Source organism: Brassica oleracea, chromosome C3 (assembly GCF_000695525.1).
Source record: "Brassica oleracea var. oleracea cultivar TO1000 chromosome C3, BOL, whole genome shotgun sequence".
Lineage (NCBI taxonomy): Eukaryota > Viridiplantae > Streptophyta > Magnoliopsida > Brassicales > Brassicaceae > Brassica > Brassica oleracea.
Window position 1 is genome coordinate 59,174,723 of NC_027750.1, and position 18,689 is coordinate 59,193,411.

The following is an 18,689-nucleotide window of genomic DNA, read 5'->3' on the forward strand; positions in this document are numbered from 1 at the left end:
CCAGAGCATGATGGAGCACTTGAACAATTTCAAGGGGATTGTAAATCAGCTTAACAAAGTTGATATGAAGGTTGAAGACGAAATGCAAGCCCTTTTACTCCTTAGTTCACTACCGGAGAGTTGGGACACACTAGTTGTCACTCTAAGCAATTCAGCACCGGAGGGAAAGCTTACCATGGACACCGTCACTGATAGCCTTCTAAACAAAGAAATTCGCAGGAAGGAGCGAGGTTCGAGTTCTTATTCAGAAGCTAACATTGTTGATAGACGAGGTAGAGAAGAGACTCGTGGTCAAAACCGAAGCAGAGGACGAGACCAATCTCGAGGAAGATCCAAGTCACGTCCGAGAGTTACTTGCTATTACTGTGGCAAACAGGGTCACATGAAGTCGGAATGTCGGTTTTTCAAGAAAGACAAACAAGCTGGTAATATCAAACCAGACCGGTTCAATCCTACAAAGAAGCATGAAGAAAAGACTACCACCATTGTGGAAGACCAGAGCGAAGAATTATATCTCGTTGGAGAATGTAATCTTAGCTCTGATGATAGCTCATGGATCGTTGATTCTGGTGCTTCTTTTCACGTCACCCCTCATGGAAGCTTCTTCACAACCTATCAAAGTGGTGACTTTGGTAATGTTCAAATGGGAAATCAAGGAAGAAGCAAGATCATTGGAAAGGGGGATGTTATTCTTACATCAAACACTGGATGTAAGATAGTTCTCAAGGATGTGAGACATGTTCCCGACATGCGACTCAATCTCATATCAACCGGAAAGCTCGATGATGTCGGCTTGGACAGTCATTTTGGTGGTGGCAAATGGAAGTTAACCAAAGGAAGTTTGATCATGGCTCGAGGAAGAAAAGAAGGCTCTTTATATGTAACACAAGCCAAGCTTTGCAAGGAAGAAGTAAACGTTGCAAGTGATGACATCGATATATGGCACCGAAGACTCGGGCATATGAGTGAGAAAGGTTTAAGTATACTTTCTAGCAAGAAACTTCTTCCTGATATGAAAGGTATTTCTCTCTCACCATGTCATGATTGCTTAACCAGAAAAAACATAGGGTCGCTTTCCGAAGATCATCTACGCCTATGAGAAGAAAGCATATTCTTGATCTTGTGCATACTGACGTATGCTCCATGTCCGAGAAATCCAATGGAGGGGCATCATATTTCGTCACCTTTATTGATGACCATTCAAGGAAGGTATGGGTATACCTTTTGAAGTCAAAAGCTCAAGTTCTTGATGCTTTCAAGGAAATTTGTAGCCCAAGCAGAGCGAAGTACGGGTCAAAAAGTCAAGTGTGTTCGATCTGACAATGGTGGAGAGTACCGAGGTCCCTTTGAAGTGTTTTGCAAAGCTCATGGAATCACGATGGAGAAGATACCACCAAAGACGCCACAACTGAACGGGCTAGCAGAAAGAATGAATCGAACGATCACAGAAAGAGTTCGGTGCATGCTCTCTCATGCTAAACTACCCAAGACATTTTGGGGAGAAGCAAGAAAGACTGCAGTGGATGTCATAAATCTTACACCATCAGTTCCTTTGGAAGGCGATGTCCCGGAGGAAGTTTGGTCGGGTAAGAAGGTCTCTTACAACCATTTTTAAGGTGTTCGGTTGCAGAGTGTTTGTTCATATACCTAAGGATGAACGAGCCAAGCTAGACTCCAAGACTAAAGAGTGCATCTATCTTGGGTCACCAAGAGATGATTTCGGCTATCGGCTTTGGGATCCGGTTAACAGAAAAATTATTTGAAGCAGAGATGTTGTTTTCTTCGAAGATCAAACAATCGAAGACATCAACAAATGAAAGAAACCAAAGCTAAGGGTTGTAAGAAATGAAGATTCTCATAAGCCTCAAGATCATGAACAAGTGATTGGAGATGAGGGCGAAGGGGATCCTATCATGGATCCGAATGGTGATGAAGGTGAAGAAGAAGGTCAATTGGAGCCAGAGGAAGAACATGAGCCAAGTAGGTCTGGAAGAGAGAGAAGACCATCTGTACGATATTATCGAGATGAGTATGTTAATCATACAGATGAGGGGGAGCCTCAAAGCTATGAGGAGGCCATAGGAGACACTCATAGAGATGAGTGGGTTGAAGCTATGCAAGAAGAAATGCAATCCTTGCATGATAATCACACTTATGAGCTGATGAAGCTACCAAAAGGAAAGAGAGCCTTGAAGAACAAGTGTGTGTACAGGTTAAAGCATGAGGAGAGAAACTCAAATCCAAGATACAAAGCTCGATTGGTTGTGAAAGGATTCAACCAAAAGAAAGGCATAGATTTTGAAGAAATATTCTCTCCAGTGGTGAAGATGTCCTCTATCCGAGTGGTTCTTGGTCTAGCAGCAGTTCTAGACTTGGAGATTGAACAACTCGATGTCAAGACGGCCTTTCTACATGGTGAACTCGAGGAGGAGATCTATATGGAGCAACCTGAAGGATTCAAGGTTCCAGGAAAAGAAGACTTGGTGTGCCGATTAAAGAAGAGTCTTTACGGTCTCAAGCAAGCCCCAAGACAATGGTATAAGAAGTTTGACTCCTTCATGGTGGATCACAACTTCAAGAAAACCAAGAACGATCATTGCGTTTTTATAAAGAGGTACGAAAGCGGCGACTTTCTCATATTGTTGCTCTATGTTGACGATATGTTAATTGTGGGCCAAGATCGCAACAAGATAGCCACATTGAAGAAAGATTTGGGAAGGTGTTTTGTGATGAAAGATCTGGGGCAAGCGAGACAGATTCTTGGAATGAAAATCACTCGGGATAGACCAAAGAAGCTTTTGTGGTTATCCCAAGAACGATATGTTGAAAGGGTGTTGGAGAGATTCAACATGAATAAGGCAAAGCCAGTGAACACTCCACTTGGTGGACATTTCAAGTTATGTTCGGAGCATAAGTGAGAAGGAAAAAGAGGAAATGAAGATTACCCCATATGCATCAGCAGTGGGTAGTCTCATGTATGCTATGGTGTGCACCAGACCGGACATTGCCTATGCAGTAGGAGTTGTGAGTCGCTTTCTAGCGAATCCAGGAAAGGAGCATTGGAAAGCAGTTAAGTGGATCCTACGCTATCTACGAGGCACAACGAAGAAGTGTCTATGTTTTGGCAATGGAAAATTGGAGCTGAACGGTTACACCGATGCAGATTGGGCTGGTGATAAAGATTCAAGGAAATCAACATCAGGATTTGTGACTACCTTTCAGGGGGAACTGTTTCTTGGCAATCGAAGCTACAAAAGTGTGTTGCCTTATCCACCACGGAAGCGGAGTACATCGCAGCAACGGAAACATGCAAGGAGATGCTATGGATGAAGAACTTCTTGCTTGAGTTGAGAGTAAAGCAAGACAAGTACAACATGCTATGTGACAACCAAAGTGCTATTCACCTAGCAAAGAATCCAACATTTCACTCTCGCTCGAAGCACATCGACATTCGGCATCATTGGATACGAGAAGTTCTTGAAGAGAAGCTCATACATCTCACAAAGGTACACACCGACGAAAATTGGTCAGACTTTATGACCAAAGTATTACCGATCAAGAAGTTTGAAGATTGCTGCAAAGACATGGGCATGACGACTGTTTCGGGCTAAATCGGGAAGGAGGATATTTGTTGGGTTTTCCCTCATTAGCCCAACATTAATCACTAATCAACCTATAACCAAGAAGCCAAAGAAGAAGAAATATCTAGAGAGAAAATGGAGAAGGATGAAGAAGTGTGTAGAAGATGGAGAAAGTGTCTAGAATTAGCTTGTAGTTACTCTTCCACTAGTATAAATAGGAGTGTAGAGCTCACTTGTATCATCATCCAAGAATCAAGCAAAACAATAGAGAGAAAACATTTCATAAAGAGTTCTAAGAGTCTTTAAGAAATCTCCAAACATAAGCCTTAGTGAAAATTTCTTTCCTAAAATAAGAAGGTTATCTTAAACACTAACCGTCTACATTCCATCTCAACCTCTCAAAAAAAATTATTATCTGCTAATGTTTCCAACACAAACTCCATTAGAGGCATAACCAGCCACCACAAGAGCCATATAACATGCCAAATGAAATACAAGATGAAGATACAAATCATCAACAACCAAGATATAGAATAGCGAATAGATCCGGTGAACATCATTTGACCTATTCTCTGAAAAAGGTGAATGAGTTCTTGACAGTCTGACTTGTAGACAAGCTTTGAAATGCCTATACAGAGGTCAGAACATGTGCAACCAAAAAGGCTAGACACTCTTCAACAATGGCAGAAAGGTCATAAACCATGTATTTACAAACAAAATACTATGAAATTAGCCTGACAAAATTGAAATCCACATAACACGTGAGACTATCCTATATATAATAACCTAAAATAAATATATAGTTTTGACTTACAACACATTCTATACACTTAAAACAATGTCTATGAGCATCACCAATGTATATACAAAGAGTATCATCAAACATTGGAGAAGACAAATAGAACACATCAAAGAAGAAAACAAAAAGAGAATGTTCATACTAGAGAGTGAAGCTCATCAATGAAATCCTCTTGACCCTCTAGATTGATAAAGCTCCAATCTACTCTTTGCTTCTGGCAAAATCTCATCAATCGTCGGTGCTTCAACCAAATGAGATTGCTTTGTTGACCATTCAAGCACAACAAGAACCTCTTCTTGCGCTAGAGTCTCACTGTCAGGTACATTCAATGCGATGTAACATAGTAGTACCAAAGCCGGGGCTTGAACCATCTGTTCTCCAAAGTACACCAGCTGAATCAAATGCTTTGCACCTCCTGCTGCTATGATGGCCTTAGAGTGGTTATCGCTCAAGAAATTCTCAGTACATGCGAACTTGATAAGCGCCACGGCTGCTTCCATTGCAACCTCAGCTTCTCTTTCATCAAGAAGCTTCACAAGTGGTGCAATGATTCTTGTCTCCGCTGCACGGAACGTTCTTGAGAGACTACCTATCGATTTGACACACGGGATTAGAAGGTCCGGTACTTCGTTTTCGATCACTTTTAGTAGCTGTTCAACCACAGCTTTAGCAGCAGGAGAGGTTGGTTTGAAGGCTGAGCGTCTTAGCTCCGAATATTGCTCAGCAACATCAGTGATCTCCATCATTGCTAATGCAGAATATGACTTGACTTCATCGTCTCCTTTCTCTAACAGAACCGCGAAACAGAGTAACGCTCTTGACTCTGTTATGCTTCTACATATTTGGAGATTCTCTCTTGAGAGTTGCCATAATGCTCTTGCGGCCATTGCTTTCATCTGAGCTTTAGTTTCTGGATCCTCATACTCTCTTCCTTTAATGCTTGTCCCCATCAAAGAAACATGTGTTGGATTGTTCCCTCTTGGAGTTGGACCACCTTTTGTATGATGCTGGTGTTGTTGATTACTTTGTTTCGTCTGATTCTTATTAGTAACCGAACCCGAACCCGAACCCGAACCCTTTATTGCAAACGTGTTTGCAACCAAACTGTGCATCTGGCTCGGTGTTTGGTTACTCATAGGATGTGAAATATTGCTGTTTGTCTCGTCCTGGTCGTGGTTCTTATCACTCGGGCTCGTGTTGCTAGCCATCACAACCGTGTGGATCGAAGACAAACTTTGCTTGTTACTCACGATAGCGTATTTGCTATGCTCCTGAACCGTCTCGAAAGCGAGATGGCTCACGAGGAAGCGTATGATGTTGTTCTGAGCGAAATGGTCTTGACATTTGGGATGATTAGATGCTAGTTCCGACACAGCCCATGCAACAACGGTCTGAACCTTCATATGACCTTCTTTGAGAATCTTCGCAAAGACTTGACACACACCTGAGTTAACGATCTGCTCGACGCTCTCAGGGTCTCGCCCTAATAAACCAATGGCCCGAGCCGCGTTTTCTTGCCCTTCAAGTTTCCCTTCTTTAGCAAGTTTCAACAACGGAGGCACCCCACCTTCTTCAATAATCAACCTCCCGTATCGATCATTGTCACGTGCGAGCGACACGAGGGAAGCCGCCGCGTCGGAACGGTCGTCGAGGGAGCCTGTGAAGAGGATAGCGACTTGCTCCCATATCAAACAGAGGATAGGTTCGTTTGCAGCGATAGGAGGGAGACCACCTAAGTACTCGTCGTCACGGTCGTCCCCCGAGGCGGAGACGCGGAGGAGCCAAGAGACGTCTCCGAGCGAATTCTCTAACTGCATCGTGATCTTTCTAAACGCGGCAGCGGGGATGATGGTGAAGAGGCGTTTCATCAGCCCCGTGGCGCGGCATTTCTCGACGAGAGCTATGGCTTTGAAGAGGACTTGCTCCGTGTCGTCGATGATGCGGCGCGTGGGACGTTCGTAGAGGTCGTTGCTTGCACGCGCCGCTTGACGGAGGAGACCGGCTAGCTTTTCGGTCTTGGCTTTGACCTCTAGACATTCTTGTCGGAAGGAGTAAGCCTCGTCGGCTGCTTTGGTTATCTGATCCGCTAATTGAATAGGTCTCACTAAAATCTGTTTCACGATATCAGCCATGAGAACCAATCAAGATAGGTAATATGACGTTGATGTTGGTGGCGTTTATGGCCGGAGACGACGGCGGAGAGAGGAAGAGAGAAATGAAATATAGGTGAAACGTTAATTTCTCCGAGATTTACAAGGAAGAAGGAAAGCTTCTAAAATTAGACGTTGAGCTTGGCTAGAGGTTATATATAACGGTCCAATGCTGACTGAAATTATGGAATAAGAGTACGTAATACGTAATGCGTAATATATAGTTTAGTCATATAGTATGGTAAAGTTTTTATATGTTTTTGATAAAATATGAATATTTGAGGTATGGTATTTGAGGTTATGATAAATTAGACGTAACATAAATATCAGTGTTTTTAAAACCAGACCGACCGGATGGTTGAACCAGGTTCGACCATGAACCGGATACATAGCCGGGTTGAGTCTAATAATTGGTTCGACCATGAACCGTCACGTACACAGATTGGATTTCAGAGTTATTAAACTGATAAAAACCATTTAAAACTATCAAAAATCTCTAAAACATTCATATAAACATAAAACTAGTTTATATTTACAATGTTTATGTTTTAAATTCATTTATATTTTAATTATGTATCATATTTACTAACATTACTTTTAAATTTATACACTAGAAATATATTAACCCAGATTATTGAACCAGGTTTGACCCGGTCGAACCATATTGAACCGTGGCCCAAAAATTATCCGGTTCAGCTTCCGATCCGGTTTTAAAAACACTGATAAATAGAGTATGGTGTTTGAACCGCTTAATACAAGCGTGGACAAAACCAAAATATTCGATAAGAGCTGGAGGAACAAGTACAAACTTAAAACAAAAAAAGAACTAAGTACAAACATAACTTTGTCTCTCAACACTAATTGACCATGTTTCAATGCAAACATATATAAGTCTATACGTTCATATTAAGAGTGTTTTGATACTTTTCGTATAAATTAAGAAAAAAATGTTTCAATTATTCTATAAGTCCATCTGTACTAAGATTTGATTATTATGGATACTAAAAGTAAGACCAGTAGTGTCCAACGTCCTGTAACCAAGGCCACACATTCATATGTGTAACGTTCCGTTCTTTCCAAGTTGGCACGACGTGTGGTGGGTCATTACATAAATGCATTGGGTATAACTGCGAAGAGTTTATTGATGAGTCATGATTCTTGGTACGTTTGGATGCAAGCAAACTATGGTGTAGCATAACACAGTCAAGGACACGACTTTGTCCCTCTTTAATAAACGTATCCTTTTTTCCTATTTTTAAATTTTGTAAATTTGTATAAAACTTAAATGGTTAAAGGCATGTACAGAAATAGGTTAGTCTAGTGTTTCATCTAAATTATTCAGAAAGTTTTTTTTACGTCTTCGACAATTAACAATCTAATCGTATGCTAGCTCAATTCTACAATCAGCATGCAACGCGAATCATAAATTATATTAGCAAACACTTCAGAATTAAACTGAATGCATTTACGTTATGATATGGTCCCCTAAATGCCGTACTGTTAGAATTATTTACAAGAATCATGATTCATGACTCATGAGGTACTTTTCAAATGGTTTACAAGATTAATATCAGTGAAATATGTTCAGAGGGTTATAATATGTGTAATTTATGACATCCGACGTAGAATAGTAGAAACTCTATAAATTAATACTCGATAAATTAATAAACACTATAAACTAATAAATTGATCCAGTTCCAAGTTGGATCGGTTTAAAATATGACACAAATCGATAAAATAATAAGATAATAATTTTTAGAAAGTTCTATGTAAATCTATGGTCCCATTAAAATCATAAATTAAAAATCTATCTATATATACATTTTAAATAAATACAAACTAAATATTATATTGTTGGTCGTATATTCACAATAAAATTATTTCTATTTTTCTTAAAATTTCAATATATTTTGATAATATTTAGTAAAATTATATCGAAAACCACATTTGAATTCTATGAAACATAAAAATATACACCAAATAATATAGTAAAACAATATGAAAGTCTAATTTCTAAAATTTAATTAATGTATATACAGTAAAATCAATTATTTTTGTATTTTATAAATAAAAATATTCAGAAATAGAGAAAAAAATCTAAAAATGTAAACTTTTTGTAAATTAATAACTATATAAATTAATAAAATACCATAGTCCCAACATTATTAGTTTATAGAGTTTTTATTGTATATGTTTCTTGATATTAATTCATTTCAGTCTCTTGTAACTTGTAAGTTGTAACACTACATATGTCGTTGTATTTTTTTGGTGGTAAAATATCGTTGTGTATTTTTTTTTTTTTTTTGCAACTTATATCGTTGTGTATTTACCAAAAAGATTAATACAATTCATTACATATTTCATACTATATAATTTACACGTTCCCTGACAAAGAAATATGTTTACATGGATATAAAAATATACTGTAGAACCTCTATAAATTAATAATGTTGGGACTTTAAAATTTTATTAATTTATAGAGATATTAATTTAAAAAAGTTTCTTTTTTTAGTTTTTTTTCTATTTTTTAATATTTTTATTAATAAAATAAGAAAATATTTGATTTTACCTTATATAAATTATTCAAATTTTATAAATTTTACTTTCATATTATTTTATTATCTTATTTGGTGTATATTTTTATGTTTCATAGAATTGTTATGTGGTTTTCGATATAATTTTACTAAATATTATCAAAATATATTAATATATTAAGAAAAATAGAAGTATTTTCATTGTGATTATAAAACCAACAATATAATGTTTAGTTTGTACTTATATAAAATATATATATAGATAGATTATTAATTTCTGATTTTAATGGGACTATATATTTACATGGAAGTTTTAAAAATATTATTATCTTATTATTTTATCGATTTGTGTCATATTTTACATCGGTCCAAATTGGGACAACGAAATTTATTAATTTATAAAGATTATTAATTTACTGAGTATTAATTTATAGATGTTGTACCGAATATACAAAAAGTAAACATCTACACGTCGAAAGAAGCATAAAGTAAATATATTTTTCAGTCAAAAAAAAAGTAAATATATTTAAAAGGCATGCAAGCAAGCAAGGAGATGTCAAAAAAAGAAAAGGCAAGCAAGAAAAGAAAAATCATATTCGTGTTACATCAGAGAGATCAACCATCGTTCAGTTAGTACATATAATCAAATTCTTCCATTGATTCTAGCGTATGTAAGCCCAACGCAGGCATCAAAGAAATCCTCATCGATAAAGTCCGTCGAAAAAATCTGCAACTTATCTATACATCCCTCGGCTATACACCTAGAGATGAAGAGCCTTGCGCACCTTCGGATACGATCAGTCACGGGTCTGACCCACACAACCACGTTATCTGCTTGTGGCGTAAGTGTATTCTCAACCCGGTAAAAGAATCTTCTAGAAGATAACGATGGTTGGTCTTTCAAATGGTTCATATTGCTTTGAAACTTCGTCCATGGAAGATCCGTATCGATCCAGTTATCTTTTAGATAGTCAGAGTTCCAGAGAAGTCCACCGCGGCTCGGCCTTGGGGACTCTCTAGGTTTCCAGATGCAAATAACCCTTTTCGGCAAGATCTCGGATAGTGACTTGTTGAACAAGTTATCGTCTTGATGTATCAAGAATTGACCTAACTTGTTAGTCAAGTAACTTTCAAACTCCGGAGGGTCTTTGTGTCCGTACTCCGTCCTTATCTCTAGGATAATGATCTCCGAGTGAGTCTCCGACAAGAATCTGATGACGTCGTCGATGACGAAGTCTACGTTGTATGACGCCAAGATCCCGTGGCAGATATGGCGATCCTCTTGTACACGGACGTCGAGGAGTCGTGTTCCACGAACTAGCTGCTCGTAGATGGAGAGCGTTTGGCACTCACCCAAGGGACGAGTTACCACGTCTATCCCGATTCCGTTCGTGGCTGAGTCGTGCGTCCCTGGCCATACGATCTTGTTAAGAGTCAGTTTCTCTACGGAGAGATGGGCCATCCAGTTTTTCCGGTCGGGGGAATGGTAGTCGTCGCCAGGGAAACGTGAACCGTTGGATGCGAGGAGATTGTCTAGGATTTTTTCTTGCTCAGTGACGTCTCGTGGCCGCTGGAACTGGGTTTCGATGACCGCTACGGCCGGATCTATCACTTCTCTTACAACGGTTCTTGCAGAATCTTCTACAAAAGCCACTGTTGGATCTACCACTTCTCTTACAACAGTTCTTGCAGAATCTTCTGCAAAAGATACCGTTGGATCGACCACTTCTTTTACAAAAGAGTCTGCCAAATTTTTGAAAAAATCCATGTTTGAGAGAAAATGAGAGATAAGAACTTTGTCTTGGGTCGTCAGTAATAAAAATGGAATGGCGTGAATGTCTTATAAAAAAATGACAATTTGCTTTGTTGCCTCTTTGTATTGGCTTCTCAACCTAACGATTGGCTTATCTAAAAGTTGACCAACTCTTAAAAACTTTGGTCTTCTAAAACCCATATAGAATATATGAAGTTGTTGGTGTATATAAATGTATAACCTAACTTTCTCAAATAAATCTTTGTTAGAATGCTCTTAGAAACTCTTGTTCTTATTTTAATGATTTCCTGTTTCTAATGGTTTTGGTCTAACATGGACTACTTGTTTTAGATGTTGATAATCATTACTTGCTTCGATATTATAGTAGAAATTGATAAGGTCTTTAACCGTATCGACAAAAATCTTAGAGATATTTTGCACTTTGCATAAACAGAAAACCTCAATCACTAGGGAAGAGGAAACCAAAGCACACCACCTAAATCTTGCGGATGAATCTTGAAAGGACAAAGACATGTTTGGATGACAAAATTGGTATAGTACACTACAATGTTTTGATGGTTTGATAGAAACAAGAAATACAAGATCTGGCATCTCACTCTTACACCCCAAGTTTAAAGTTCTCATTTGGATGATGAAAATTTCAGATAATTTCATGTGACTTTTACTACATATCGTTCTCGATTGGTAAAGATAGTTTCAGAACAAAAAAAAAAATACAACGAATGAAGGAAAGTTTCAATATGTTTGAGATTACGTATGTACCCATGATTTAAAATACAAGGACGGATAAGTTCGTGTTCGAAGTTAGTCATTTTACGTTGTCCATATAAACATAGAGTCCCCAATTTAGGTAAGCTAGTCTTGATTAAATCGTTGATGACAAAAAAAAACGAATGAATTGATCAACGTAAAAAAACGAATTAAATTTTCCCACTTATAAATTTGCTTATTTTTTTAAACAAAATTCAAGTAATATTGGGCCAAAAATAATTTGTTTAGGAGCCAAACATTGTCGACGTCGGCTTCTGACCAGTGCATGGTTCTATAGAAATATCAAAACTCGAAGCAGCAGTCCATTTTGCTAAACGGAGCAGCTCTGATCAGATTGGGCTACACAGAAACTGTCCCTCTTTTCATCCAAATTGTCTTTGCATGTTACATTTTCGTCTGATATCAATCAATCAATACTATTTTTTTAGAATTGAATTTTCTGATTTGTCATGTTATCCATTTTAGGGTGATTCATTATTTTTAATAAACAATTTTAATGCTTTAGATGATAATTTATCAATATAAATATTTGGGATAATAAATAAATAAATATTAAAAAATTGTAGAGATAATATCACAGTTAAGTTTATTTTCTATTTAGTTCAGTAAAATTAAAACGATTTTATCTTAATACATATTTATTTGTCATTATACTATATGAGTAACACATGTTTTGTAATTTATTATTTTTGTTTTTCGTCATATTATTTAATGTCTAAATTGTTGATAATGTATAATGTTTATCGGGTATTGTTATTTTGTTTATGTTTTATGTGTTGTGAATGTTTCTAATGCTTTTAATACCACTGATATTCTTTTCAATCCACAATTGGAAGAAGTGATTGATTACGTGATTGATTTCAAATCCAAGTTGACTAATGATAGTTGGATTATTACTAAAGAAGATTTTGATTCAAAATTTACACCCTTTAAATAAAAGATAAAACAGAAAATAAAATTTAACAAATAATTTGCCATTACGAATATTGGAGATATATACTTTATAACATTCATGTACAATATATATATATATATATATATATATATATATATATATCTAATTTAAGGCCGTTCAAAAAAATATCTAATTTAATAAATTTAAATAAAAATTAACATTAATATAAAAAAATTATTGGCATATATATTAGTTCCCATTAGTTGTGCGGATTCGCACCTAGTGAAGAGATAACAAACAAAGAATAATGCATAATCTTTAAGGAGTTGATGTTTTGGATGTTGAGAAGTACAAAAGACCCTGAAATTTTCAGGGGCTATAGACAATTTAGTAAGATATGATTAGGAACTTTGCTCACTTGCGAAATCTTTGAGCAAAATTTCCGATATGTGAATATAATATATATATATATATATATATAATTCAACTCTCTAATATTTTTTTGTTCTTGTTCCTAGAAACTTAGTTAAATTACCGATATGAGAAAATAAACTATATATATAATCTAACTCTCTAATAATTTTTTATTCTTGTTCCCAGAAATTTAGGGAAATTTCCGATATGTGTATATAAACTATATATATAATCCAACTCTCTAATATTTTTTTTTTCTTGTTCCTAGAAACTTAGCTAAATTTCTGATATGTGTATATAAACTATATACATAATCTAACTCTCTAATATTTTTTTTTTCTTGTTCCTAGAAACTTAGCAAAATTTCTGATATGTGCATATAAATATGTGCATATAAACTATATATATAATCCAACTCTCTAATTTTTTTTTGTTTTTGTTCATAGAAACTTAGCGAAATTTCCGATATGTGTATATAAACTATATATAATCCAACTCTCAAATAATTATTTTGTTCTTGTCACTAGAAACTTAGAAAAATTTCCGATATGTGTATATAAACTCTATATACAATCCAACCCTCTAATATTTTTTTGTTCTTGTTCCTAGAAACTTAGCGAAATTTATATCATGTGTATATAAACTATATATATAATTTATCTCTCTAATAATTTTATGTTCTTTTTCCTAGAAACTTAGGGAAATTTCTGATATGTGTATATAAAATATATATAATCCAACTCTCTAATATTTTTTTTTGTTTTTGTTCCTATAGAAACTTAACGAAATTTCCGATATGTGTATATAAACTATATATATAATTCAACTCTCTAATTTTTTTTCTTGTTCCTAGAAACTTAGTGAAATTTCCGATATGTGTATATAAACTATATATAACCAACTCTCTAATATTTTTTCGTTCTTGTTCCTAGAAACTTAACAAAATTTCCGATATGTGTATATAAACTATATATATAATCCAACTCTCCAATAATTTTTTGTTCTTGTTCCCAAATACTTAGCGAAATTTCCGATATGTGTATATAAAGTATATATATTATCCAACTTTCTCTAATAAATATTTGTTAGAATACTCTTAGAAACTCTTGTACTTGTTCTAGAAAATCCTAGTAAAATTTCTGATTTGTGTATTGTATATAAACTATTTTTATAGTCAAGCATTTTCTATTATCATAACTAAACGAATTGATCAATACTTCAATATTCTTTTAGAGGCTTTGAGATAACTAATTCAATAGATTTGATTTCTTCGAATTATTTATATTTTCCCACTTGTAAATTTGTTCTCTCATCTTTAAAAAAAAAAGACTAAATTCAATAAATAATTGGCCAAAAGTAGGTCTGGGCATAATATTCGTAACCCGAAATCCGAACCGAACCCAAACTGAAAAACCCGATCCGTATCCGGTCCGAAATGTAAAAAATATTCGATTGGGTCTTGTAAGGTGGTATAAAATATATTCGAAGCCGAAGTGTTATTAACCGAACCCGAACGGGTAACCCGAAAAACCGAAAAAAACGAAAAATCCGAAAAGATATCTAAAGAAACCGATCCGAATGTCTAAAATAATATACAATATAATTATATGAAACATGAATATATACTTCAAATATTCAGTTTCATATTTATTTTGGTCCAAAAGTATAATTTTGTTTTGGAACCCAAACATTGTCGAGGCCGGTTCTGACCAGTGAATGGTTCTGTAGAAAAAACAGAACTGGACGCAGCAGTCCATTTCTTAACGGAGCAGCCCTTATAAGAGTGGGCTGGATGGAAACTGTCTTTCTTTCCATGCCATTTGTCTTTGCATAGTGCATTTTCATCCGGTATTGTTAGGATTCAAACCTACTTTGTACTATAGAACTTGGAATAAACTTGATACCAAAACTTATCTTTTATTCACTCTCAAAGGAATAACTAATGTTTCTCAAGAACAAAAATAAAGATCACAAGGTAATAACCAAAGCAAAAACACACTCTTGTTATTTTGCTAGCAACTTGAACTCTCTATCTCTCACTGTTCTTATCTTTTGGATTGCCAATTGATTGTCGCCTGCTTCTTTAGTATATTTACAAAAAAAAAGAAAAAAAAAACTATTACAAACTTTATAATATACTTTACACGCTCACTTACAAGAAAATATATTTACACGGTTGAAAAAAAAAACATATATACAAAAGTAAACATTCACACGTCCAAAGAACATAACATGCCCTAGAGTAAACATATAAAAAAAAGAGAAATTATGACACACACCAAAGAACTTATGCGTTATTAGCCCTATACCAATTTACACTATTTACAAACTGCATATAATCCATATTTTCTCGGCTACCCCTATAGCCATGTCAAAGAATTCTTATCAAACATGTAGGCAAAATCTTAACTGAAATCTGATAAGATTTGATTTACTCATACAAGCGCCACCTTGTTCTATTTTTGTTTTTTTCTGCTTGTTTTTTCTTCTTTACCTTAACTTATAAATCCATTTATCAATGAAAGATTTCATTTTTCCAATATTGTTTCCTGTGTGGATGTAAATATTGAATCTTTGATTAGTTTTTTTTTTTTCTCTATCATTATGGTGCTCTAAAAAAACCAGATAGCTCCGACACTTCTGTTTGTAGTTGTAATAAAGAAGAAAACTTGATTATTGCTCAGCTTTGGTAGAGGCTCTTATGATCTTATTGAAACATGATTTTGATTCTTTTTTCCCAGAAACTCTGAAGAAAAGGTTTTTTATTCATCTTTTAACAATCGTCTGGTCTCACCATGGACAATGGATGGCCATGAGTTTGCTGATAAACAAAATGATTTATGTAGAATTGATGAAGATTAAAGAGGTTAAGAATTATGATACAGAGAAAACTGAGATGAAGAGTAAAGTGGTTATGTTTGAAGTTGAGATCTTTCCACTAAAAACAGACTTAGCCACGCGAGATGCCCATATCGACGCGTCGAACAAAGATTTCGAAAACAAGCTGAGATACAACACTTTAATGACAGAAAAAGCTGGAGTTTGTGATAAAGTAAACCAGCTAAAATCTGAGATGAGTACTAGAGAATTCCAAGATAACCAAATGGAAGAGCTTATTTGTTAACCGTATAAATATTATATTAACTGCGTAACAATCAACAATATCAACAAATCTGTTTTTAATCTCAATTAACTCATTTTTTATACGTGTATATATTATATTAGCTGTCAAACAATTTGACATTACCAATAAATACATATACTTAAACATTATTCGTATCTTCATTTCATATGGCATAGCTATGATCTTGACTTCTAATTGTATTGAGAAATGTGATATATATAATTCTAATAAGTTTTATGCTCATGTAATTTATTTGTTAACCGTGTAAATATTATATTAACGGTCTAATAATCAACATTACCAACAAATCTGTTTTTAATCCAAGTAATTCATTTTTTATTCGTGTATATATTATATTAGTTGTCTAACAATTTATCATTTACCAATGAATACATATACCTAAACCTTACACGTATCTTCATTTCATATGGCATAGCTACGATCTTGACTTCTAATTATATTGAGAAATGTGATATATAGTTCTAACAAGTTTTATGCTCGTGTAATTTATTTGTTAACCGTGTAAATATTATATTAACTTTCCAACAACTTGAAATTACTAATAAAGCAGTTTTAATTTCAACTAGCTCATCTTTTAACCATGTATATATTACATTAGATGTCTAACAGTTTGACATTACCAACAAATAAATATAAATAACATTATGTGTATGTACATTTCATACACCCTAACTATGATTTTAACTTCCTAAATGTGATAAACATAATTCGAACAAGTTTACTGCAAGTAACTTATTTGTTAATTGTGTAAATATTATATTAACTATCGGCTAATTTGACGGCCTCGTCTTGATCTTCAGATGAGTAGAGGAATCTTCGAAAGAAAGAAGATTAACTTTGGGAGAGAGAACTCATGATCTTATTTGAGATTATGGTGATGATTGAGTGTGATTATGTAAATAATGAATTACGGTAGAGCATTTTTTCTTTGTTTAGATTCATTTGGAAAAAAAAATATTTAAAGAAGAAGGAAAAAGAAGAAGAACGACAATAAGAGAGAAATATCTTTACAAATCTTTTCAATATCAAACTAAATATATTTTGTCAGTTACAGTCATACACACTAAACTGAAAAAGCCGAGTCATGAGGGAAAAAGGGTCTTATGGTCATTTCGATTACATCTTATCCACAACTACTTCGACTCTTTTACTGTTTTTGGTATTTTGTTAATTTCATTGTTTTCTATGGTTTTTCAACAAATTACCTCTAAAAAGAGCATTTTTTTATTTTTTTATTTTGCTAACGAAAAAAGCATATTTACACATGTAGAGATCATCAACCATCGTCCAGGGTAGTATACATCGTCAAACTCTTCCAATGATTCTGGCGTATGTAAGCCCAATGCAGGAATCAACGAAATCCTCATTGATGAAATCCATTGCAAAAAATCTGCAACTTATCTATACATCCCTCGGCTATACACCTAGAAATGAAGAGCCTAGCGTACTCTCGGATTCGACCAGTCACGGGTTTGATTAAAAGAACCGGACTATCTGGTTGTGGCGTAAGTGTATTCTCAACCCGGTAAAAGAATCTTCTAGAAGATATCGGTGGCTGCTCTTTCAAATAGTTCATATTGCTTTGAAACTTCGTCCATGGAAGATCCGTATTGGTCAATCACTACAAGAAAACACAAGCGTAACGAGGAAAATTAACGAGGACAAACATTTCTCGTAAATTTACGTCGACTTTACGAGGAAATTACGCGAAAAAATAAAATCAGCGTTATTTCCTCGTAAAGTAACGACGAAAGAGTTTCTTCGTAAAGTCGATGTAAAGTGACGTGGCTTTTACGAGGAAAGCGTATTTCCTCGTACATTCCACATAAAATTAGCGTGTTCTTTACGAGAAAATAATTTACGTCTACTTATCAAGGAAATTTTGAATCCACCAACTTTGTTTGTCACACGTTTTTTTTCGGCCACCTAACTAATTTTCGTCGTAAATTCGTAGGAATATTACAACTACCAGATTCGAAAATTTCCTATAAATACGGACGTTTGTCATTTTAAACACACCAACAAAAAAAACGTGAAAGAAAAAAAAATGGCTGGCTCCGGGAATATTTTCGAGTTGCGGAAGTGGATGTATATGAATAGAGATGCTAACGGGAGAGTGACGAAAAAATACCTTGCGGGGCTGGAGACATTTATGCATCAAGCAGATTCAACACCGCTCGCCCAAGAAAGTGGTAAGATGTTCTGTCCTTGTCGGAAATGCAACAATTTGAAATTGGCAAACCGTGAAAATGTTTGGAAGCATTTAATAAATAGAGCTTTCACGCCAAATTACTATATCTGGTTTCCACATGAAGAAGGTTATAATTATGATCAGAATGAAGCTAGTAGTAGTAATAGAAATTTTCAGGAAGAACTAGTTGATCATCATTTGCATAATGAACATAGTTACCATCAGGATGAGATGGTAGATTATGATAGGGTTCATGATATAGTAGCTGATGCATTCGTAGCTCATGATGAAGACGAAGAACCCAATATAGATGCAAAAAAGTTTTAGGAAATGTTAAACACGGCAACTCAACCACTTTACAGTGGTTGTAGAGAAGGTCTCTCTAATTTGTCATTGGCTGCTAGAATGATGAATATTAAAACTGATCAATCACAA

At 35.0% G+C, this 18,689-nt stretch overlaps 2 protein-coding genes and 1 pseudogene across 2 annotated transcripts; all 3 read right to left on the bottom strand.

The window, feature by feature from the left end:
- Positions 1-4,197: 4,197 nt before the first annotated feature.
- On the bottom strand, positions 4,198-6,635 carry LOC106332755. Its single transcript, XM_013771252.1, has one exon. It carries the CDS (start codon positions 6,510-6,512, stop codon positions 4,539-4,541), a length of 1,974 nt encoding a protein of 657 aa, XP_013626706.1. The 5' UTR covers positions 6,513-6,635; the 3' UTR covers positions 4,198-4,538.
- A 3,072-nt stretch (positions 6,636-9,707) lies between these two features.
- Positions 9,708-10,840, bottom strand: LOC106333962 (PI-PLC X-box domain-containing protein DDB_G0293730). The gene has a single exon (XM_013772343.1). It carries the CDS (start codon positions 10,830-10,832, stop codon positions 9,708-9,710), a length of 1,125 nt encoding a protein of 374 aa, XP_013627797.1. The 5' UTR covers positions 10,833-10,840.
- A 6,528-nt stretch (positions 10,841-17,368) lies between these two features.
- The window catches only part of LOC106331091, a 6,650-nt pseudogene continuing 5,329 nt past the window's right edge, over positions 17,369-18,689 (bottom strand).